Raw genomic sequence first — 25,619 nt, 5'->3', positions numbered from 1 at the left:
CAAGACGCCGTTCACAGAGCCCATGTTGAGAAAACTAGAGTTGGCGACCTCGGGAGGTAAGGCCGCTGCCAACGCGAAAAGAGAAGAACCTCCATCGATGACTCCAAACGACAATGAGGGACTCAGAAACCAGTGCCGTAAGAGTGACATTGTTTCCGACGGTTACGAAGTAAACGCATTAGTGGATACAGGTGCAGATTACTCGGTAATATGTAGTGAGCTCACCAGGAAATTGAAGAAAGTGCTGACTCCTTGGAAAGGACCACAAGTTCACACTGCAGGAGGAAACCTCAATGATCCGAAGGGCAAGTGCACGGCTAGAATAGGAATACGAGTCCTCAAGATACTTGATTATTGGCATGGACTTCTTGCAGGATAATGGCGCTGTAATCAACTTGCGGGAATCATGTGTTTCCTTTTCAAAATATGCTGTCGCAGCATTCAATACTGAAGAAAAATTTGAAGCCCTTTACATTGCCGATAACGACGTGATGCTTCCTCCGAGATCCAGCGTAGCCGTTGCAGTAAGAAGCGACTCATTCAGTGACTACAAAGGAATTGCAGATAGCAACACCAGTCTCCTACTCGAAAAAGGGGTCTGCATGGCAAGAGGCCTTGTTCAGCTGCGTGGCGGATGTGCCAACGTTTGCCTCCCTAATTTTGGAAACTAGGTGCAACATGTCACGAAAGGAACCGTTATTGCCAGCCTTAATAACTTTGTCCAAGTTACAGATCTCAGCATTCCAGAAACTTCACCACTGAATTTCCAAGATGTGGATTCTGTCCTTGCAGCCATTGACATCGAGCCAGGTCTATCGCCCAGACAGAAGGAGCAAATAGAGACCCTCGTAAGAGAATTCGACGAATGTTTTTCAGTTTCATCCAAAGTCCGGCAGATATCTATTGCCAAACATCGGATAATTGTCGACGAATCAGTGAGGCCTATTTGCCAGCCTCCTTACCGAGTGTCACCAAAAGAGAGAGAAGCCATTGAAAGTCAAGTTAGGAAATGCTTGAGACGATGTAATTCAGCCGTTGGCAAGTCCATGGGCATCGCCTGCGGTACTTGTAAGCAAAAAGGACCGGACCTTGCGGTTCTGCATTGATTACCGAAAGCTGAACGCCATCACAAAGTGGGATGTGTACCCACTTCCAAGAGTCCATGACACTCTAGATAGACTTCGAGATGCTAAATTCTTTTCCTCCCTGGACCTCAAAAGCGGCTACTGTCAGATAGAAGTGGACAAACGAGATCGTAAAAAGACTGCGTTTGTGACGCCAGATGGACCGTACAAGTTCAAAGAGTTTCCATTCAGCCTTTGTTCCGCGCCTGCCACAGTTCAACGGATGATGGACACTGTGCTCACCGGTCTGAAATGGCAAACCTGTCTCATTTATCTTGATGATGTCATGGTTTTTTCTACCACCTTCGAGCAACACGTAGAATGACAGCGGGCTGTGATGAAAGCTATTAGATCAGCAGGTCTGACGATAAGACCACAGAAACATCATTTCGGCTTTCGCGAGCTTCTTTTCCTCGGCCATGTCGTCAGTTCAGAAGGCATTCGCCCGGACCCTGAGAAGACTGCGGCAGTGGAGAAATCTCCAAAACCAACCAACAAAAAGGCTGTTAGGGGATTCTTAGGACTTTGCGCCTACTACAGACGCTTCGTCAAAAATTTTTCGAGGATCGCCGAACCACTAACACGGCTAACAAAGGAAGAGGCGCCTTTCGTTTGGTTGAATTAGCAAGAGAATGCTCTCAATGAGGTTCGAAGGCGTCTTCAGAACCACCCAGTTCTTGCTCATTTCGACGAGGAAGCCGAAACTGATATTCACACAGACGCAAGCAATTTAGGCCTCAGTGCCGTCCTCATTCAGTCGCAAAACAGAGAAGAACGAGTCATTGCATATGCTAGTTGAACACTTTCGAAGGCTAAGGTGAACTGCTCAGCAATAGGAAAAGAATGCCTCGCGGTGATATGGGCCATCAGCAAGTTTAGACCACACTTATATGGCCGACCATCCCGAGCTATCAGCGACCATCATTCGTTGTGCTGGCTGGCGAATCTCAAAGACCCATCTGGATGGCTGGCAAGATGGAGTCTACGGCTGCAGGAATATGATACAACGGTCGTATACAAGTCTGGTCACAAGCACAGTGATGCTGATTGCTTGTCACGTGCACCAATTCAATACACGGAATCTACGCTTAGGGAAAATGAACAGGATTGCCTGTTCCTAAGAGCTGTGACAACATCGCAAATGGCTCAGCATCAGTGATCTGATGCGGAGTTACGCCTGCTCATTGATTACCTAGAAGGACACCCTGTTGACATTCCACGAGCTTTTGTCCGTAGCTTGTCATTGTTCTTCCTGAGAAATAATGTCCTGTACAAAAGAAATTTTGAACATAGTGTAGAGACATTTCTGCTCGTCGTAACTTTGAAGGTATGACGAGCAGATTGGAAGCATGCCACGACGACCCATAAGCAGGACATTTAGTAGTGAGCAGAACATTCGCTCGCATCCGCATGAAGTATTACTGGCAAAAGTTATTGAATTCTGTGCAACACTACGTAAGAACCCGCCGGTACTGCCAAAGACGTAAAATACCACCACTGAAGCCAGCAGGTCTCCTACAACCGATACAGCCTCCAGAAACTCCAGTCACACAAGTGGGAATGGACTTACTTAGCCCCTTTTCCACATCGTCATCAGGAAAGCGTTGGATCGTAGTTGCAACTGGCTACCTAACTCGATATGCCAAGACATTCTCTTGCCAAGGGTACAGCCAATGAAGTAGCTGATTTTTTCATAACTAACATAGTACTACGGCATGGCGCTCATAAAGTTATCATCACGGACCAAGGAACCATATTTACTGCGCATTTGACGCAGTCCATCATGAAATTGACGCACACCAGTCACCGAAAAACCACCCCATATCATCCGCAGACAAATGGACTGTCTGAAAGACTCAACAGAACACTGACTGATATGTTGTCAATATACGTAGACATGGAGCTCCAAACATGGGACAGGATGCTACTGTACGCAACGTTCGCATACAATACCGCTGTGCAAGAGACGACTCAAATGACACCTTTCCAACTCGTTTTTGGACGGAACGTCACCACAATTTTAGATGCAATGCTACCTGTAGATGAGACCTCTGAAAATGACCATGACGTCAGCGACTTTACACAAAGAGCTGAAGAAGCACGGCAGCTGGCGCGACACCGTATTCAGCAGCAACAGCAAACCAATGCAGATTGACACAACTTGCAACGAAGAGACGTCCACTACGCACCTGGCGACAGAGTATGGGTGTGGACTCCCGTACTTATGTGCGGCCTATCTGAGAAGCTTCTTCGTCATTATTTTGGCCCGTATAGAATAATTCGCCGAATCAGTCCCTTGAACTATGAAGTTGCTCCAGAACTTCAAATAACCTCATTAAGAAAGCGGCATTGAACAGAAATCGTTCATGTAGTCCAAATGAAACCATACTATGACAGACAATAACTGCATCCGCCTACAAGCATTGCGAATGACAGCCTAGAAACCACCGCCTTCTGTATGAGCATCAGGACGATGCAAGGGGGACAATGACACAAGATGATTTAAAATTATGCGCACGAGTTGCCTCTAGCGTCCGTCCAGTTGTTTACTGTTACCTGCGAAAGATAGCGGCAGTGAAGCAGGCAACACTGGCTCACAAGGCATGCGCAATCGGAGCAACGTGTCGTCAGTGTGGGACACAAGGGAAGAAGAGGAGGTGCGGGACTCTTGTGAAAAACCTGTGGACGTTGTAGCGAGGCTCTCGCTTAGCTGTTTGTCGGGCACGAGTTCGCCCAACGTAAAGTGATTAAAGTACGGTCACTCAACTGTGCGTTACAATATAAATGACCTTCCCAACACTGTTACTTCCAATATAAAGTTGTTTGCTGATGACTGTGTTGTTTGTCGTGAAATAACTAACAAATCTGACTACTCTGTCCTCCATTCTGACTTAGACAATATTCCTAACTGGTGCAGCAAATAGTTCATGACTCTCAATACCAATAAATGCAAGAGTATGACATTCTCTCGCCGTTCTAACCCCAGTGCATATGTTGCTTATAAAATTGATGGCACATTACCAGAGCATGTATCTTTGTGTGCAGATACCAAACGACCTCTCATGGCATACTCACATTAAGTATATCATTAATTAATTACCATTAATCGTGCACTAGTATACCTATGCCACAATTTTTCTGAAGCACCAAGGCATTTAATATTATTACTGTATCAAACACAGATTAGACCTAAACTCGAGTATGCATCTGCTGTCTGGCATCTGGGCTTACGTAGCCTTGCAGATACAATAGAATCTGTTCAGGAATTGTTTCAGCTTGCTTTATTGTATCAAACTATTCCCATACTGCCAGTGTTTCACTGATGAAACCTAATCTTGGCCTTCCTAACTTGCTCTTAAGAAGAAAACTATTACGTCTTTGTCTCTCATTAAGTTTTTTTCTTGAATCAGTCATTGAAATGAGAACTTTTATCACAACCATCATATTTGCCATCCCACACTTATCACCAGTATAAAGTCACCATTCGTTTTTGCCATACTAACCTGTTTCAGGATTCATTTATGCCCAAGACCAGTTCAGTATGGAACCACGTTCCTAGCACCATCACCAGCATTGAAGATGCACAGTTAAAGGCCACCGTCGTTGAACACTTCTTGGAATAACCTGTGCTGCTATTTGTTAATTCCGTTTCCTCTTATATATGTACAATAGTGTTGCTTACGGCAATGTCATTAAAGGCCTCTGTTATTGACCTCTGTCAGAATAACCTGCTCAGTTAATTATTAGTTTTCTATCTTATTTCATATATAACAATGCTGTTTCCGTTATTACAATTGTATGAACACAGTTTACCCACCCCTGCTAGAATGCCTTTTGGGCCCCGAGGGTATTCAAATAAATATATAAATGAATAAAGTGCACGAGAAAACAACCACTCAAACCAGGGAGGTATGATATCGGAGAAATTAATTCTGGGTGTGTATGAAAAATTAAGTCCAATGTTTTCTAGGATTCATGTGCAATCCTTATCAATTGTCTCACAAGCTGCGTGAAATGGAAGCAATGGTTGGACATATCTAAGAACTGACTGGCACTGGGTGGAAGATGAGGTTATTATAGGAAAAACACCGGACCATACTTGGGAAATTGAAATCGCCTAAGAGAATGACCGTGCAGGAAATATACTCCTAGTATCATCTCTTTATTTATAAAGAAACTACCACATGGACCTTCAAAATGTGACACCACGTGTACTTCAAATGATGGAATTTCTTTTGATACAGCAATCAATGTGCCACCACCAGGTTTTCCCTCTGGATCGCAATAGTACACATTGTAATGTTTACCGGTGTGAAAGATTTCATTGTTGGAAACTGTCGAGCTCCACCACATTTTGGTTAGTTGCTTTTTGTCCAGAGGAAGCGGACAGTATTAGCCATGCAAGCAGCGAGTGGGTGTACCTCCTTTAAAGTATTCGCCTTGGCGAAAATCATCGAGGCCAATGTTCTCATGGCCAATGCCAACAAGGCGCACACCAGCGGCATCCAGTTGCGGCTTGATGCGGCTGAGGCGAACAGCGTCCAGGCGGCAGAAGGGGCACGCCCAACGGCGGAAGAACATGAGCACGCATGTCTGCTCACGCCACAGCGACTCCACCGTCACGCTCTGCGGCACAACAAGCATGCAAGTCAAAGAGGAACGAGTTTGGGGACAAAATTGCACTAATGACCATTCATGCATCAAGGATGCCTTGAAATGCAGTCGCTCACAAAAGAGGACATACAGATTGACTGACGCACCAATCAATGCAATGAAAATGTGGGCCAACAGCACAAGTCCTTATTGCCAACCCCTAAGTAGTGGTAATTAGTTGGCAGCCTTCAGAAAGGTGCCCTTTCTTGCTAAACCTTTATGCTGTGTTTGAGACAGTAGTAGTGAGCACATGCTAGCACATGTACAAGTATTTCAGTTAGCATTCTGGATTCAGGACCAGTTACATTATACAGAATGGACAGTCACAGTCATTTTATGCCCCTTGATTGTTTATGCCTACATTGTCTAGGTGCATTTGATAAAATAAATGTAGTGTCCTTCATGTCATGTGCATCTCAGGGAACATTGCCTGTCTTTGAAGGGCACCACTAACTTGGATGTGGCATTTCATTCACACACACCCACACACACAGCAGAAGGCTTTTCACATAAATTGCACTTAGCAAGATGACAGCTGCAGCAGCATTCCTGCAGATGGTGCTGCACACACATGAATTTGACCTACTTGGTTGGGGGGAGGGCTACTGGATTCTATACCGTTTTACTGTTAGATTTTTGTTCGTGCTTCTTGCATGTCTGCACAATACTACAAGCGGGTTTTTGTTTTCTGTTCTTTTTTCTGTATGTGAAGGTGTACTGCGTTCTTAAGTAAGCTTAACTGGGAACGAGATATAATGCATTTAATTATGCTTGGTTTTATGACATGGCCATACTGAATTAAATGACCATGCATGCTAGGTCCTTTTTAAGTCTTTCTTTTTTTTCGCACAGGATAAAGTATACGTGCTGCCATTTAACCAGCCGTAACATATCTGACATCCTGGCTGACAGGTAAATGACTAACATTTTTACATGGAAAAGCGGGAGGTCTATCACTAATTTCACTACAACTTTACACCGGTGTCGCACGGTCAATTTCGACCGCGTCCGAGCCCGATCCGGTTCGAAATTCACGACTGCGATTGACTCTCTCCCTCAGTCTACGCAAACGATGCGAGCCGATCGCGACCTAGAAATTACGTATGCCTAGCGACACCTGATTACACACGATCAACCTACAGTGCGAGCCCATCCTAGGCACGTCAGCTATCTAGCTGTCGATCGATTGTCGGTTATGAATAACATCTTATAGGACCTAACTAAATTAGCACGTCAGCTCGCACTTCAAAAGCATGTTCACAGCGTAGTCATGACCAAAAAGCTATCGGATGCCGAATGATGCAGAAAAAATTAAAGACTTTCCTCTTGGCCCAGGCGGCCATCCGGGGGGGTAGTTCGCCGAACGGCTCAGCGCCCGGCTGCGCGAGCGAGCTGCGGCGTACACGCTCGAATATACGCGCTCTGGCTGCTGGTGGAGGATATGAACATTGAGTAGTTCAGGTAGTCACCTTGCCAGAGCTGACTTCTTTGATGGTGAACTTGCCGATCAGCTGCGCTGCGTTCATCTCTTCGTCAGGCACCTTCGACACGTCGGCGAAGAGGATCAGGCCTCGGTAGACGAAAGGGAATGACAACCTCGTTGCGAAGGCCATACCTTCTCTCTTTCCCGCTCGCTTACGTTGTCTGCTACGCACCAGGAAATAAGCGATACCGGCGAGAACGTAAACACGGACCGTCGTCGCGAGGCACGCGGCCCCAGGGACATATCGCCAAACGCTCGTTTTTATTTCGGTTTCGATTAGCGTGAAGAAGCCTACGAACTGCGAGAATAGTAGAACGCGCAAATAGCAGAGTGCAGCGTTACGCACATAATAAAACACGATTTAATTACACCGTGTTTACGCCATAGGAGTAACAAAATGGATATAAAAGCACTGAAATCAAACTCGAAAGCATATGGAGGAAGAAAATAACTCATTTCCCTCCTCCGCGCCTGGAATACCTCTTGGCAAATCCCCGTGAGTGGGTATGCGCCACTCATCAAGGTCATCATCATCATCACCATGCATTACCTCACTGACGCCTTGTATGACGCCATGGGATGCAAGAGAGCGCGTAAACATACAGTAGGTCCCGCGCACTCTCAAGTTCAACAACTGGCCACAGAGGGCGAAAAACCAATGGAAGCACTAAAGTCCCTTGATAATTTGAAAGTACCGCCACTCTTTGAACTCTGCCGCCGCCGCGCGACCTCCTTGCCTCCTCCTCGCCCCTTGCGTGTCCCCAGTGGCGTAGCAACCAGGGGGGCCGGGGGGCCGTGGGCCCCGGGTGCAAGGGGCCAGTGGGGGGGGGGGGGGGGAGGTGTTGTCATATACGTTTGAAGACACCACTCTTTCAGCGGGCTACACCCGGAGGGGGGGGGGGGGTGACAGAAGACCTATGGGCCCCGGGTGCCAGACGACCTATCACTGCGTGTCCCCCCCGCGGCAACCAGTTTTGCCCCCGTTTTTCTGCACGACGATTGGACTCCCTGCCGTTGCCCTTGGAAACGCGGGGATCTTGAGTTTTGCTTGTGTTTTTCTTTTTCGTTCGCGCCATTTTCCTCCTGAGCAGGGCTGGCTCGGTGCTTTAGCTCGGCGTAGCGAACGTTGTGCGCCGTGTTTTTGGTCTATGTGCTAGCGCTATGCCGGGCTGTTGCGCATATAACTGCAGCAAGAAGCCTGAAGATGGTTATGCCGTTTTTATGATACCACAACGAAAGCGTAACGGCTTGCGTAGGAAGCAGTGGCTGCATGACATTGGTCGAAGCAACTTTGTTCTGACAAAGAACAGCGTTGTTTGCGAGCTGAGGAGTCTTATAGCTCGTAGCAAAGCATCCCGTAATACTGCATTTTTTTATCATTCTTCCGGCCTGCTCACCAGCGTTTTTGTTGCGGTTGTCCTCAGTATGCTTAATATTCTGGGGTGGCTCCATCACTTCGCACGTCGCTAACTGTTGTTATTCAGTCGGAAGCGCAGTATTATTGATTCTGCTTTGCACCCTGAAAAAATTAGTGGCAAGTATCCCCGTAGGTGATGAGCGTTCACTAGTCAAAATTGAGCTTTTAAGTTTTAAGGCGAAAGCCTTTAGATCTTTATGTTTCAAGGTCGCGTTCTAAACTGGAAGTATCACGTAACCCAAGGAAGGCCAGAGGGGACCCAAAGAATGTCCACCCCTGTATGAGAGAATGATTACCCAAGTTAATTAATGAATCATTAGTGGTTGACATACGGTGGATTAGGGAGGATTAAGGTTGATTAGAGTGTATTAAAGAAGATTAAGGTGGATTAGAGTGCATTACGAAGGATTAAGATGCATGAATAAAGATTTAAGTGCATGGAGGAGAATTAAGGCGGATTATGGTGGATTAAGGTGAAGCGTTGATGAAAGGGTATTAAGACCAATTGGGGTGGATTAGGGTGCATGAACAACAATCCAATCACTAATCAGTCATTACTTTGGTAATCATTAATAATCTCTTATACGCGGCTGCACATGCTTTGGTTCGCTTCCCGCCTTCCTTCGGTCACGTGATATTTTCTGTAGCTCACAACGGGACCTTGAAACAGAGGTCTAAGGCTTTCGCTTAATAAGCCACACACAAAGGGATGTGTCACAAGCAATACTAGACCAGACGCACGAAGTAAAGCATCTGATCATGTGGCAGAAAAATTGTCTGGAGTATAGAACTCGCCTCAAAGCTCCCTTTAAATCAGTATACCGCGTTCGTACGGCTTTAAGAAAAAACCAGCCTCCTCATAAACGTTGCCTCCAGCATTATCGATGCTGTTATCAGCATTTCTCAAAATTTTCAACCCCACTGAGGCGCGCAACTGGCCCAATACTACACGCCTCCATAGAATCCTGCGGCCCGTCCGCGGGAGCCCAGGAGGAATAGCGTGCCGTGCGCAGCCGGCGGGCGAGGAGAATCGAGGAGGAAAGCGCCGTGAGGAGGAGAGTGTCGCTACTTTCAATCAAGGGGTTTTAGGAGGCACGAATGGAGGCGTGTTTCAGCGTAAGCGCGCAAGTGGAGCTAATGTAATTTGGTCGCATACTTTAATTTGTGCTTTTTCTGCTAGGGGCGCTAAACATGCTTAATTTTTTACTTTACACAAACCATTGACATAAACAATCGAGGTGTCTAAGGATGTTTTTTTACCTCAGGCAAATAGAAAGTTGATTTTTTTTTAATTTGATTGCTGAAGCTGCTTTTTAGTCATAGCATCAAGGTTCTTGTGCGTGGTTAACCACCGACAGCCTATTGGTATCGATGTGTTTCCTGGCCGTTGGCGTTCGAATACTACGGCGGTAAAACATTTTCGAAAGCATGCTGGTTTCGTCTGCGAGTCATTACATAGACTTGCCGTAAAGAGGTCTATTCTTCGCAATAAATAGTGCCTCATTTTGTTTAGGAGTTTTGGAGTACGCTTGAAGGCACGTTTTTATGCCGTTGATCTCCATAACACCTTAAGTACGCAAACCGATGTCACAAAACACCCGATGCATCATTGTTTGTTCTCCGTCATCACTTGTTTGCTGTACGCGTAATAATTCTTCATTGCTTCTTCAAGTGTTGTATCCTCCTTTTGTCCTTGTTCTCTTGTGCTTCACTTACAGTATGTCGTTCCGTCAGCTGTAATGCGCATTTGCAAAACCAATATGTTTGATAAGACGCATTGGTTATCATAATTTCACTACAGATGTATTAAGCTGACACATATGGTTCAGATACAGATACCTGTATGCGGACTTGCACGACGTTGATGCGGAGATTAGGATAATTATGACACCCGTAAGGAAGAGGCAGCTGACAGCCGTAAGCTGTTGCGTTCTTTCCGCCAAACTACCCAGCCTGGTAGTGCTGTCTAAATATGCTGTATAAAAGTGACACGCGGTGACAGGGAAATTATTATACTTATCGCAGCCGACCGTACGTTTTGTAGCTTAGGTCTTCTTTCTTGTGTGTTTGTGCTACCCTTATTAATGAGCCATTTCTTGACTATGTTCTTGACTATGTAACCGCGTTTGCGTGGATGCGTAGACGTGTGCTTTTTGTTGTACTTGTAACATGCAAATAAAATATTTTCAGGCTTATACTCAATCTTTGGTGTCGTGTGCGTTTATTCCAGTTGAGGCCATCGTGCCACCTGGAAACCGCATTCTGTGAGTAGATCTACACGAAATGCAACAGCTGGAGCGCGGCGGCACAACTCGGGGTAACGGCAGCGTAATAAACGAAAAACCGCTCGGGATGCCCTTAAAAGTCAGTTCAGAGTGTGCCTTAACTCGATATGACTCAGCGCTACATGTATTCTGCTGCGCCTCGATCGTGCTCCCGCCAGTTTGGTTGCTGTGTGGCAAACGTAGCGCCTACATATATATGCAGGCGTTACGTTTGCAACACAGCAACTAAACTGGCGGGAGCACGATCGAGGCGCAGCAGCCAGAAACCCAGTAAAGGCACAGAACACCTGGTAATGCGGCCATACTGTGCAAAACCCCGTCTCCGGATGGATGGATGGAAGGTAGGAGCGTCCCCTTTAAAACGGGGCGATGGCAGTTGCCACCATGCTCAGATTTTTATTTTGCCTATTTTTTTATCTGTGTTGTGTGTTATTGAATTTCTAGATTTTCTTTAAATACGTCTTCCTACCCTTTTAACCTTATGTCACCTCTCTGCTTTTGAGCCACCAATCCTCCGATCGCCTTTTGCTAGTTTCCACCGCATATTTATTTACATGACTATCATTATCTCTGAACCCCAGGGCCTCAGGAAGGGTGACTGTGGCCGCATCGACATCGGGATTGATACCGTCACATTTTAGTATGAGGTGTACCATTTTTCCTACATATTTACCACACACAGTACATGTTTCTTCTTCTTCGTTAAATTTCTTTTTATAGCTTCGTGTTCTAAGACATTCTGATCTAGCTTCAAAGAGTAGGGCACTGCCTCTTGAGTTATCATAAAACGCTTCCTTCCTGATCTGCTGTTTCCAGTCATCGCTACTAGATACTTTTCAGTTGTAAAACTCCACCTGGGAGCGGCGCGCGAACGTGACCCCGTTTAGAATCACTGGAAAAAATTTCAGAGTACCGCAAAGGTCGGGATTTGACTGGCAACACTGAGCGGCCACCGCCATATACCTTCCAAGCCGACTGCGACGCGGGAAGGCCGCCGTGTTGGAATAGCTTGATATTCGGTGACACACCGGGTTGAGTGTTTACTGAAGTACAAATACTTTGTGCCCGGAGATAATGGTTGCTAAGAACGAAAATAAAATGTTATGTTGTGCTAAGTAATGCAGCCGGTGGTTGTTTTGCACGCCGATCGTGTTTACTGCTGGAATTGTGCTACGATTGTGGGCAGCAGCTTAGCGCTGCTATCGGGAACTTATACACGCGTTTTTTTTCTCCCCTTCAGCGGAGCGAGCTACGAAGGCAACATATCGTCACTTTGAGCCGGAATGAGGCAAGCTTGTGCTTTTGGGCATGAACATCATGGACCGTCTTCGGCTTCTATTGAATGTTTCCAAGCAGGACGAAACTAACACCTGACAGTGTCACAGGCACGTATGTTCATGGTATAATTTCACAAGCTAAATCGGATACTTCTAATTTAGTTTGTAAACGGATACCGCGCGTTCTCGATTCTGCAGGGCGACTTTGTCCGGCGTATACGCACGACACACTGCGACTACCGTGTGTGCACCGGTGTTTGGCCGTGATTGTAAGACGATCTGTGCACAGCAGGCGTAAAAACCAACTTTGATGACCATTTTGCGGACTAAATCTTGTGGAAGGCCAATATGAGCCATTTGTGTGATTACAGCAACGTATATGTACTTCTGTACAGATATGAGCAAGAGTTTGCTACATTGCGATTTATCAACGCGGCTGTCTATAATGCATTCATGAGCGGCTACTCTTCTAAACTTATTTATGACTGTTTTCTTAGACTGCCAAGATTTTGTGCCTGTGTAAAAAAAAGCAGGAACGCCCGCTGGGGACGCAGTACTTTTTTTCTAAGTTACATAGGCGATGTATAACGTTCTTGTGCTTTTAGAGCGGCTTATGTAACATGCATAGTGGCAGAGTGAAATCAAAGCTACTGGGTGTTCTGTTGTTTTGTACTTCCTGTTATGCATCAAGCACAAAATTACTTGGTCATTGTGGTATTGTGTTAACTTCTGGTTTCGGTTTTGGATGGATGGATGTTATGAGCGTCCCCTTTGGAACGGGGCGGTGGGTTGCGCCACCAAGCTCTTGCTACTATACTGCCTAATATTCTACCTAGGTTAAACAATGAAAAAAAAACACTATGAACTACCACGCCCAAATTTTGTGATCCCCTATTGCGAACTGTGCTTTTGTACGTCTCCGTCTTTTGTCGTTTCCCTACTTTTCTTCCACCAATCCCCCAGTCGCCTCTTACCAATGTTTATTGCGGACATGTTTGCTTTACCACTGCTCCCTCTGAACCCAAGGGCTTCAAGGAGGCCAGTGGTGCCTAAATCGACCACTGGGTAGACGTCTTCACATTCTAAAAAAACATGCTCCGTAGTTTCCCTAGCTTTACCACAGCAAGCACATGCTTCTTCTTCCTTCTTATATCTCGGTTTATAGGTGCGTGTTCTAAGGCATCCTGATCTCGCTTCGAAAAGTAATGAGCTTCCCTTTGAGTTATCATAAATGGTTTCTTTCCTGATTTCGTTTTTTCCTCTTAAGTAGTTACTCATGGCAGGTTTCTTTTCCATTGCCCCCACCCATGAGATTAATTCAGCTTCTCTGACTTTCCGCTTGACCTTTGTTGTTGTGTTGTCCACCCTACAGGCCGCATACTTGCTGCTAAGCTTCCTAGTTCTTTTCCTCCACTGTGAATCAATGTTTTTCCTGTACAGATACCTGAACACTCTCCCAGCCCATTTACTTTCTTCCATATTCCTCAGCCGTTCTTCATACTCAATTTTACTGCAAGCTTCCCTCACTTCAAAACTAGTCTAGCCCATATCACCCTGCACAGCTTCATTTGTAGTCTTCCCGTGAGCGCCCAATGCGAGGCGACCCACTGACCTTTGGTTCCCGTCGAATCCTGATTGTACCCCTGATTTATAGCAAACAACCGCATTTCCAAAAGTAAGTCCTGGAACCATTACACCTTTCCACATACCTCGGAGGACCTCGTACTCTTGTATCCCCATAGCGCTCTGTGCTTCATTATGGCTGCATTTCTCTTCCCCTTTACTGTTATGGTTTTTTTCCTGTGTTTCCATATATCCATTGCCTTCGTTTATCCATATACCAAGGTATTTATATTCTGTTACCCGAGGTATTTCTTGATCCTGTATCTCCACTGTCTGTTCACTGTTTTCATTGAATACCATAACACCTGATTTTCTAACACTAAACTTCAAACCTAAATCGTTGCCTTCCTGTCCACAGATATTAGCCAGACGTTGCAAATCACTTTGCTTGTTAGCTAGCAACACAATGTCGACCGCATAAAATAAACCTGGGAGTTGCTGCTCTATTACTGTACCCGCCTGTTTGTATGATAGATTAAACCCGATATTACTTCCTTCTAGCGCCCTCTCCATCCTTACCATGTACATGTACATCATAAACAACAGCGGGGATAAAGGGGACCCCTGCCTCAGTCCCTTGTTGATATGAACTTTCTCCTCGCTCCTCATCCCTTCCCATTCAACGCAAACGGTATTTTCTAGGTAAATCTCTCTCAAAAGCTGCAGACAATCGTTACCTAAGCCTTCCCCTTCCAGGATATACCACAATATGTTGCGGTCCACGTTGTCGTAGGCTCCTGTAATGTCTAAAAAGGCCACATACAACGGTCTGCTTTCTGTTTTTGATATTTCAATACACTGAGTAAGAACAAACAAGTTGTCATCCAAACGCGTACCTATTCTGAAACCATTCTGAAGCTCTCCTAAAATGCCATTATTCTCTGTCCATGCTTGAAGCTTTAATTTATTTATTTATTCATTTCCTCAAAGGTCTCTGTTGAGACATTACATGAGGGAGTGGGGAGTTAGTGACAAAGAGATACTACAAATTACAAAGGGATATTTCCGATGAGTCGCTTGAATGCAAGTGGGTCGATGATAGTGGCAACTTCGGCGGGCAGGCCATTCCAGTCTCGTGTTGTGCGCAGAAAAAATGATTGCTGAAAAGTAACGGTATGGGCTTGTGGGGGATATACTGTATTAGAGTGACTGGTGCGGCCAATGCGATGTGCTCTTTTTATGTACGGGTTGTCAAGAGACAAGGAATGAAAGAATTTATGAAAAAGATTAAGACGGGCTATTCTACGGCGTGAGGCTAGAGAGGGTAGGTTTATTTGGGCTTTTAGTGCCGAGATGCTTGTATGGTATGAACAAGTTGACAGGATAAATGGTGTCGCGCGGTTCTGAACCGACTCGAGGGCATTAATAAGGTTATTGTGGTGGGGGTCAAAAATAGCTTCGGCATACTCAAGCTTAGGCCGCACAAAGGTTAGAAAAGCAAGCTGTTTAATAGAGGGAGGAGCGAGGAAGAGGAAGGAGCCCAACCAACCATGGCGGCAGCGCCACCTCGCGAGAGGAGACGGCAGAGGGTCACCATAGAATAAAGAACCAACGGGATTAGAATCACTGGAAAAAATTTCAGAGTACCGCATACGTTTTCCCGCGCCGCCGACGCGTTCATTGGCCCAACCGTACCATGTGACCTCTGAGGTGCCATATACCTGCCAAGCGCCGGGCGGGTTGGCTGAGTTAGAGCGCAGGTACCCTACGTATCTTTTTTTTTGTGTGTGTGTTCCTATGACGCGCTCGTATTTGACAGCAAGGAAATCATGCCTGGCTGCTGCGCCTTCGGATGCAGCAACCGAACTGAGTCTGGAAAGACTTTTTTCTAGATTCTGACCGGCAAAAATGACCGAGAGCGTTGTTCTGCGTGGTTACACAGAATCGGCCAGGAGAACTTCAAGCCTACAAAAAACACCCGCGTGTGCGAGGTATGAGTACACCTTGCTAGTGCTTTTCGGCAATGTTTTAGGAGATATTTAAGCGAAGTGCACGCGGTGTGAGCGATGCTACGAAAATATGAGTTCATTGCAGGGATCGTTCGCGTCTTGCACGCTTGACGCGGGTACTGTGTACGCGTTCGTTGCTCAACACACGCGGTTATTCCGTGCTCGTGGCACGCGAAGGCACACTTGTCGCGCGAGAATTCCGCGTCCTCACGTGCACCACGTACTCGCATGATTTCTCCGCGCACGTGAGCGCGCTCTCGCCTCGAGTCACTCGACCCATATGGCACTTGTTTTTCGCAGATTGTGACGATCGCAGTCAACAAAAACATGGTCATTACGAGGCCCATGGTACTTCCTTTTTTTTCAATTATCCTTTGCTCATTTATACATACGCATTTCGAGCTTGAAACCAATGGCGAGGTGATATTCACAGCACATGCTTCAAGTTTTGAGCTTGTAAGCCGAGCACATGCAATGAACTGAAGTCAGCATACATATTATGTTTTATGTTGAAATGCTACTGTGCATGACTGTTGTAGCTTCGACGGGGCGGCCAGACGGAAGGGGTACGGCATGAGGCTTAAACGGCCGGGGCGCGCAGCGCCGCAAGAAAAGAGCCGGACTGCTCCAGTCGGGGACCAGACAAAGAATGAATTTTTATTTCTCCGAGGGAAAGTAGGAAGGTAACTTGCAGCGTTTGGCGCTGAGTGGCGCCCTGATGTAAAGACCCCCGAGAGCATCTCGAGAGCACAGGCAGGCAAAGAAGGCGCAGTTGCCACAGGATGAAGTAACTAGTAAATGGGAAATATACCGGGAGAAAAAGTCTATGGTTCAAATACTGGTGCAAGCAAAATTAAAAGGTGAAAGTGAACGTTGGTTCTCAGAAATACGTGAGAAAAAGAAGGCCGTACCTAGAATATTTTTGAACCACATAAATATATTAGGCAGGAAGTCAACAACAATACAACAACATATCCTAGACGAAGATGAAAACAGATTCGAAGGAGAAGCGGCAATAACTTACATCCGAAAAGCAACAGCCGAATCTTTCCAAGGCAATGACGAGGTTATACTTGTTTAAAAAAAGAGCATGAAAGAGACCCAAGGGGAAAAGCAGCTGGTGCTAACAAATTTAAACTGGAAGAAAGCGGAAGAGAAAATTCCTAAGCGTACAGCCACAGGGCTAGACGGGGTTCCCATTAGGCTGATAAATGAACTAGGACCAAAAAGTAAGGAAGCTCTGGTGAAAGCAGTGGAAAGAACTTTAAAAGATAGACGAATACCAGACAGCTGGCGACAAAGTAGAATGAATTTGATTTATAAAGGAAAGGGGGAGAAAGACAGAATTCACTCGTATAGACCGTTGACCATTACATCGGTAATATACAGGCTAGCAATGCAGGCAATCAAAATTATTCCTGTGACACTCAACTTGCTCTTTTCTTGCACGATTTACATTTAAACCTAGATCGTAACATCCCGACTGACGCAATATTTCTAGATTTCGAAAAAGCATTCGATAAGGTCCCTCATGGTCGTCTCTTAATAAAGTTATCGCGTCTTAACATTCATCCTTGTGTTCTAAGCTGGATTCGAGGGTTTTTAACTAACCGTGAACAATTCGTATACGCTAACTCACACTCTTCAACCTTAACACCCGTGCTTTCAGGCGTACCTCAAGGTACCGTACTTGGTCCCCTCCTTTTCTTAATATACATCAATGACCTACCTTGTAACATTTCTTCTCATATCCGACTCTTCGCTGATGATTGTGTGGTTTACCGAGCAGTTACTAACCCCAGCGACCATTTGGCGTTACAAAATGACCTATCGCGCATACAAAACTGGTGTACCACTTGGCTCATGTCATTAAATGTAGCTAAAACCGTGTTAATGTCTATTCATCGTCGTCGTAACTACGTTATCCCTAATTATAGCATCAATAACACGCAGATTGCAACAACGAATTCATTGAAATATCTTGGTGTGTACATCTCGCATGACTTAACTTGGACCTGTCATGTTAACCACATAATAAACTCTGCTAATCGTACTCTAGGTTATCTGCGCCGTAACCTCTTCCTCGCTCCTCCCTCTATTAAACAGCTTGCTTTTCTAACCTTTGTGCGGCCTAAGCTTGAGTATGCCGAAGCTATTTTTGACCCCCACCACAATAACCTTATTAATGCCCTCGAGTCGGTTCAGAACCGCGCGACACGATTTATCCTGTCAACTTATTCATACCATACAAGCATCTCGGCACTAAAAGCCCAAATAAACCTACCCTCTCTAGCCTCACGCCGTAGAATAGCCCGTCTTAATCTTTTTCATAAATTCTTTCATTCCTTGCCTCTTGACAACCCGTACATAAAAAGAGCACATCGCATTGGCCGCACCAGTCACTCTAATACAGTATATCCCCCACAAGCCCATACCGTTACTTTTCAGCAATCATTTTTTCTGCGCACAACACGAGACTGGAATGGCCTGCCCGCCGAAGTTGCCACTATCATCGACCCACTTGCATTCAAGCGACTCATCGGAAATATCCCTTTGTAATTTGTAGTATCTCTTTGTCACTAACTCCCCACTCCCTCATGTAATGTCTCAACAGAGACCTTTGAGGAAATGAATAAATAAATAAATTAAAGCTTCAAGCATGGACAGAGAATAATGGCATTTTAGGAGAGCTTCAGAATGGTTTCAGAATAGGTACGCGTTTGGATGACAACTTGTTTGTTCTTACTCAGTGTATTGAAATATCAAAAGCAGAAAGCAGACCGTTGTATGTGGCCTTTTTAGACATTACAGGAGCCTACGACAACGTGGACCGCAACATATTGTGGTATATCCTGGAAGGGGAAGGCTTAGGTAACGATTGTCTGCAGCTTTTGAGAGAGATTTACCTAGAAAATACCGTTTGCGTTGAATGGGAAGGGATGAGGAGCGAGGAGAAAGTTCATATCAACAAGGGACTGAGGCAGGGGTGCCCTTTATCCCCGCTGCTGTTTATGATGTACATGGTGAGGATGCAGAGGGCGCTAGAAGGAAGTAATATCGGGTTTAATCTATCATACAAACAGGCGGGTACAGTAATAGAGCAGCAACTCCCAGGTTTATTTTATGCGGTCGACATTGTGTTGCTAGCTAACAAGCAAAGTGATTTGCAACGTCTGGCTAATATCTGTGGACAGGAAGGCAACGATTTAGGCTTGAAGTTTAGTGTTAGAAAATCAGGTGTTATGGTATTCAATGAAAACAGTGAACAGACAGTGGAGATACAGGGCCAAGAAATACCTCGGGTAACAGAATATAAATACCTTAGTATATGGATAAACGAAGGCAATGGATATATGGAAACAGACGAAAACACTATAACAGTAAAGGGGAAGAGAAATGCAGCCATAATGAAGCACAGAGCGCTATGGGGATACAAATAGGTACGAGGTCCTCCGAGGTATGTGGAAAGGTGTAATGGTTCCAGGACTTACTTTTGGAAATGCGGTTGTTTGTTTTAAATCAGGGGTAAAATCAGGACTCGACGGGAACCAAAGGTCAGTGGGTCGCCTCGCATTGGGCGGGAAGACTACAAATGAAGCTGTGCAGGGTGGTATGGGCTAGACTAGTTTTGAAGTGATGGAACCTCGCAGTAAAATTGAGTATGAGAAACGGCTGAGCAATATGGAAGAAAGTAAATAGGCTGGGAGAGTGTTCAGGTATCTGTACAGGAAAAATATTGATTCTCATTGGAGGAAAAGAACTAGGAAGCTTAGCAGCAAGTATGCGGCCTGTAGGGTGGGCAACAAAGCAACAAAAAACGTTAAGCGGAAAGTAAGAGGCTGAAATAATCTCATGGGCGGCAATGCAAAAGAAACCAGCCATGAGTAACTACTTAAGAGGAAAAAGCGAAATCAGGAAAGAAACAATTTACGATAACTCAAAGTGAAGTTCATCACTTTTCGAAGCGAGATCGGGATGCCTTAGAACACGCACCTAAAAGCGAGATATAAGAAGGAAGAAGAAGCATATGCTTGCTGCGGTAAAGCTAGGGAAACTATGGAGCATGTTTTATTAGAATGTGAAGACGTCTACCCAGCGGTTGATTTAGGCACTACTGGCCTCCTTGAAGCCCTTGGGTTCAGCGAGAGCAGTGGGAAAGTAGACATGTCCGCTATAGGGATTAGTAAAACACGATTGGAGGAATAAAAGTAGGGAAACGACAAAAAACGGAGACGTACAAATTAACTGTTCGCAATAGGGGATCAGAAAATTTATTTGTGGGAGTTCATAGTGTTTTTCATTTTTTCTTTTTTTAGTGGTTTAAAACATAGAGTTTCCTACAAGAATTACTGGAGGGAACTCTGGCGCTAATGTCGACGGGAGCTGCAATGGGAGCGCTTGTCCAAGCATGGGAATTATGGGAGGTACATGGATTTGCCTAAACTTCGTCCTTTTGGCTTCAAACGGCTTTCTGACTTTGTAAACTAGTCATTTTCAACAGTATATTAATTATTTGCGCAATAAATAATAAACATCATTAAAATTACCCGACGGTAGGATTCGAACACAGGGACTCTAGCACAGAAGCCTGATATTGAAACCATTAAGCCACGGACTTTTTTCTTTATTGCCGGTCTTCGACGTACACATACGGCAGAAACAGATACACTTCATAGTGGTAAAAGCAATGACCGTCTTGGGCTCTTGCTAGTTAAAAACACTTGATTACCGCTAGTTCATCCAATATATGCATCTATTCGGGTGGTTCTGTTCTCGTTTTATAAGCTTCACGCAGATATAGCACGCTCTCAATGAAATGCTCTCTCACAGGATGAATAACAAGCCTCTCATGACGCTCATCCATTCTTGTTTTCCAAAGGCTATGTAAACATATTGCCATAAACATGTCACATGGCATATCTGCGTTCTCAGTTGGCAAGAAGCGGATGCCGTACGGTGTTATCGGTAATTCCTTTTTCAACGTTCTTTGTAGGATGTCCCACAAGAACATTGCATCTGAACAATCAAGAAAGATATGCTCAATCGTCTCTGGTTGCCTGCATCTTGAGCAGTTTACAGACCACGGTACAAAGATTCCCCTTCCTCTTAGCCATGGCTTCACTGGGAGCGTTCCACTGTGTAAATGGAAGAAAAAGGTTTTTGCGGATGACCGTATCGGCATCCGCTTCACTCGCTTGAGCACGTTTCTTCCTCTGGATTCAACGCGGTACATAGAACGATAGACAGGCACAGGCAATGATACATCCAGTAAATCTTTGTACAGTCTTTTCCGTTTAACAGATGCAAGGTAATTCAATGAAAAGCGCGTATGTAGGAAGTCAAAGGCCAATACGACTTCTCGCAGGAAGCCTCTGAGCCTAGGTCCTGTGCTGTAATCGGAGGACAACGAATTGAGGCAACGCGTTGCTCAAACGTCTTTGAAGGACTGTGCACAAGAATGTATCTTTCTGATCACGTAGGAACAAAAATCTCGACACGACTTGTCTTAAAAAGAGATGAACCAACCCTAGGCCTCCACTTTTCACTGTTCTGAACAAATTAGTGCGACTAGAGCGCTCCCATATGGAACCCCTAATGAAGATGGCAAACTGCCGGTGTATTCTTTGTATGCTGACTCTTGATGCGCACAATGCTTGTAAAACATACCAAATTTTGGCCACTAAAAACACATTACACACTGTTGCTTTTGTGAATATTGATAGTTCTCTCCCACCCATCCTTGCCGTTTTCGCCTTAATTTCTGCGACCTCTCCTTGCCAATAATCTTTGGTGTCCTGGTGGTGTTGCAGAGGTATCCCAAGGTACTTGGTAGGCATATTCGTCCACTGCATTTTTTCATAAAGTGAAGGCTTGTCTTCCCATTGTCCATACCATATCCCAATCGACTTGCCCCAATTAATCGCACTCTCCGTCATTTTACAATACTTTGTCACAACATTAACGGTATTGCTTACACTTTGCTTGTCATCACAAAAAACAGCGACGTCATCCGCGTATACTAACAATTTTACCTCACTGTAACCGACCCTAAAACCCCGGACATGGCTCTCTTTTATTATCTTTAGACACAGTGGCTCGAGATATAGGGCAAACAGTAGAGGCGATAAAGCACATCCCTGTCTTACGGAAGACCTGACGGCAATGCTGGGAGAGAGTGTTCTATTAACGATTACCTTTGTGGAAACGCCTGCATAGCACATTCTGATCCCTTCTGTTAAGACTGTTCCCACATTCACGTGCTCCAAAACATTGAAAAGAATTGTGTGTGTCACTCTATCGAACGCTATTTCTAAGTCCAATTGTAACATGGCCACCCTATACCAGAAAAGTCGTCACAATGCTCAAGTACTGTTCTTGCTACGTGTACGTTTGTAGTTATTGACCTCCCCTTAATGCCACATGTTTGATGTGGCCCTATCAATCGTGTTATTATACTCTGTAGCCTTCTGCCCAAAACTTTAGTGTATATCTTATAGTCTGAGTTTGTTAAGCTGATTGGTCGGTAGGCTCGCACGGATAGGAGTGATGAGGGATCGGTAGTTTTGGGTATCAGCACAATATGACTCTCGCGAAACGACGGTGGCAGTACCCGCTTTTCATATATGCTTCTGTGATAACGTAATAAAGAGCTGCAGCTATATCTGTTTTGAAAGCTTTATAGAATGATCCACTCAGTCCATCAGGTCCTGGCGTTTTCCCAGGGCTCAGGTCATCTATAGCCTGCTCTATTTCCTTGATGCTTATTGGCATTTCTAATCTATTTCGTTGTTCATCATCTAGACTTGGCAAAAGGTGTAAGAATTCATTTTCGAACCCCTGTTCGCATTGCGTTGCATGTCCTAAGAGTTCGCTATAATATTCTACAAAGGCAAGTTGGATGGTTTTCTTATCACGTACTATTTCATTACGGTATGTTATCGCATTTATCTCCTTTCGTGTGGCATAACTTTTTTCATCCGAGAACGAGCGCTTTGTAGGTTGTTCGCCGCACCATAGATGTTCTGCGCGTGCGCGAATGATTGCGCCCCGATATTTTTCCTTATCGACAAGTTCCAACTGTGCTTTCTTTCGCTGTATTTCTTTAGCGAAACAACCAGGACGGATGCTTTCCATGTTTAAATAAAAGTTGAGCTCACTTTGTAATTCTATTTCATTTCTTTTTTCTTGGTGGTGTAAAACGCCGGACCTTTCTATGGCTATTAACTTTGTTTCTTGCTTAAAACCCTCCCACCTTTCTGTGCAGTCACTGTGAACACCCGATAACAGCTCTTGAATGCTATCTTGAATTTCTTTCATAAATATTTCGTCCTGCAGCAATTTTTCATTGAATTTCCAAAGACCCCAGCTGAAGCTTGACGGCTTCTTCGGACCAAGCGAAAAACGGACCAAACTGTGGTCGCTAAAATAAACATGTTTGACTTCATAATCACTGCACAATGGCAACGCTTCCCCAGAAACATAGACACGATCCAATCTGGCATGGTTGTCCCCTTGAAAATGAGTGAACCGAGGTATATCATTATTGGCTAAAACGTCGCCTATATCCTCTAAATTATGTTCTTCAACGAGTGCTGCCAAGAGGAGCGCACTGCCTTCGAGACGAGACAGATTACGGGCTCTGTCTTCCACTTTGCAGACACCGTTGAAATCTCCCATCATGACCATGGTTCTCTCACTTCAAGTGACATTCCACGCTTTCAAAGAAAACCTTGCGCTCGGTTGTTCTATTCGGCGCGTAAACACAGATAGCGCGGAACTTGAGATTGCAAAACATAAAATCGCACATTATATATAATACGCCCGGAATCATCACTAAATACATTTTCCACATTTATACCAATATTATTGCGTAGAAAGAGCGCACAGCCCCCTGCTCTACCAACAGCATGAGAAACGCACACATAATATCTAGACATGAACGCTTGGACTAGGCGTTCGGTCCCTTCCTCAGTTTCTATCTTTGTCTCTTGTACAGCAATAATGTCCAGATTATTTTCGATGAACAGGCGATTAAGCTGGTACTGCTTCTTTGCCATAAGTCCCCGCACGTTAATCGTGCCTACGCGTAGGGGTGTTTCAATGTGTATCGCCATTTCTACGGTGAAGAGATCAAGGCCGATAGATACCAATAAATTTGCAGCTCTCGTCAGTGACGAAGGATCCCTCACCTTACCGTGGCGAGTCTGCGTTCAGCCTGCACTGTTGACTGGTCTTCCATCGGCAGATCAGAAGTAGCAGCATTTTCCACCCCCCCCCCCCCCTCCCGACACCCCTCCCCCCCGCCACGGGCAAAAACACGCGAACGCACGACCTGTTAAGTCCGCTGCGTCGCCGCCGCCTTTCTGTCCGGCGGTATGGTTGGCGTTGGTCTAAAGGTTGGCCTCCGACCAGTTGCTGTCTTCACAGGTGGTTCGCCCGCACTTTGAGTGCTCGCATTCTGCTCTTCGCCGGTACTTCGTGCGTTCTTTTGGCCGCTGCCGCTGCTTTGCTGGTTTCCGTAGTGTCCATTACTCTTGAATCGTCCTCACTCCTTGCTACGGAGGGTTGCTTGCTTGTACTTGCGTCATTACTTGTTTCAGCGTCCTTAGCTGATGTAGTCTTGTCAGATGTAGGTATGGCTTCACTCGCAACCTGCTTTACATCTCGTTTCGTAGAATTTGTGGCTGGGTCTTTCTTTGAAAGTGGCGCCAGAGATGGTCTCGACGCACTGGCACTTTCCTCTGCGTCGACTTCGTCCATGAAGTGCTCGTTGACGACTTCCTCACTTCTCGATGGCCCCGCAACGTTTTCATACGTGCGCACGCACTGACTTTCTTCGTGGCCGAAGCGTTGACACACAGAGCAACGTGGCACGCGGCACTCGCGCCTGATGTGCCCCGTACGGTTGCCCCGAAGACACAGTGGAGCAGGACCTGGAGCGCCATTATGCCTGCTACTTGTAGCTGATGCGGTAGATCGTCACGTGTCACGCCTGGCTTCAGCTTGAGGGTCACTGTACGCATAGACGACCCCTTGTCCGTGATGCCTGGTACACGCCATTGCTCTTTCTGGACGTCGTTGATTTTCCCGTATGGAGCAAACGCCGCGTGTACGTCTTCGTCGTGCACGTTGTGCAGCAACCAGTGGAGTTTAACCCGGACATCCCGGTTGTGTGGATCCACAACCAAACATCGTCTTTCCTTGACTTGAACTTCCGTATACTTCAGCATTTTCTTTGTCGCCTCTGCACTCTCGAACGTCACCGCCCAGACGTGGTTCATCTGGAAAGCCCCCAAGGCGACCACCTCGGGGAGCAATTTCAGATGAGCCACGTGTCGCGAAAATCTTCGACACGGAATGGTCTCGCTTTCACGTCGCCGTGAAGAAAAACTGTGTTTAAAACTCACGAACCTGTAGGCAGTGGCGGCAAAACAACATGGTATTCCTGTTCAACGGACGCAGGCATCCTGTTTCCGCGGCTTGGCATAGCCGCAAACACCGCCCCTACGGAGCGCGACATTCGACGTCCGTACCGAACGCTAGCCGGAAGTAGAATGCCACGGACGCAGTATCGACAAGCGAATGAAACTCCCTTATGAATTTATCGCGGGCATGCCAGTGCCTTGAGACGCTTGGCGCGTTTCGATTTGGCCACCTGGACAAGCTCAATCGTTGCAATTAATAGCAATTGTACGCGTTCCCGGCGTCTTCTGCACTTCGAAGAATATAGATTGCGCCGAAATATACGAGAATAAGATTTATATAGCGAAATATACAAAGCCACAAGAACGTCTGAATCCACAAGCAT

General features: G+C 45.6%; 1 protein-coding gene across 1 annotated transcript in view; it reads right to left on the bottom strand.

Moving 5' to 3' along the window:
• Nucleotides 1–7,550, bottom strand: part of LOC139055893 (prostamide/prostaglandin F synthase-like) — a 52,796-nt gene extending 45,246 nt beyond the window's left edge. The window contains exons 1-2 of the mRNA XM_070533497.1: nt 7,247–7,550; nt 5,546–5,750 (exon numbers count right to left, since the gene is read on the bottom strand). Of these exons, the coding sequence (XP_070389598.1) occupies nt 5,546–5,750; nt 7,247–7,390 (349 nt within the window). The 5' untranslated portion in view covers nt 7,391–7,550. The remainder of the gene's footprint in view (nt 1–5,545; nt 5,751–7,246) is intronic.
• Between the last annotated feature and the right edge of the window lie 18,069 nt (nt 7,551–25,619).

This window comes from Dermacentor albipictus, chromosome 2 (genome assembly GCF_038994185.2).
Source record: "Dermacentor albipictus isolate Rhodes 1998 colony chromosome 2, USDA_Dalb.pri_finalv2, whole genome shotgun sequence".
Lineage (NCBI taxonomy): Eukaryota > Metazoa > Arthropoda > Arachnida > Ixodida > Ixodidae > Dermacentor > Dermacentor albipictus.
This window is presented reverse-complemented; position numbering and strand designations above follow the sequence as displayed.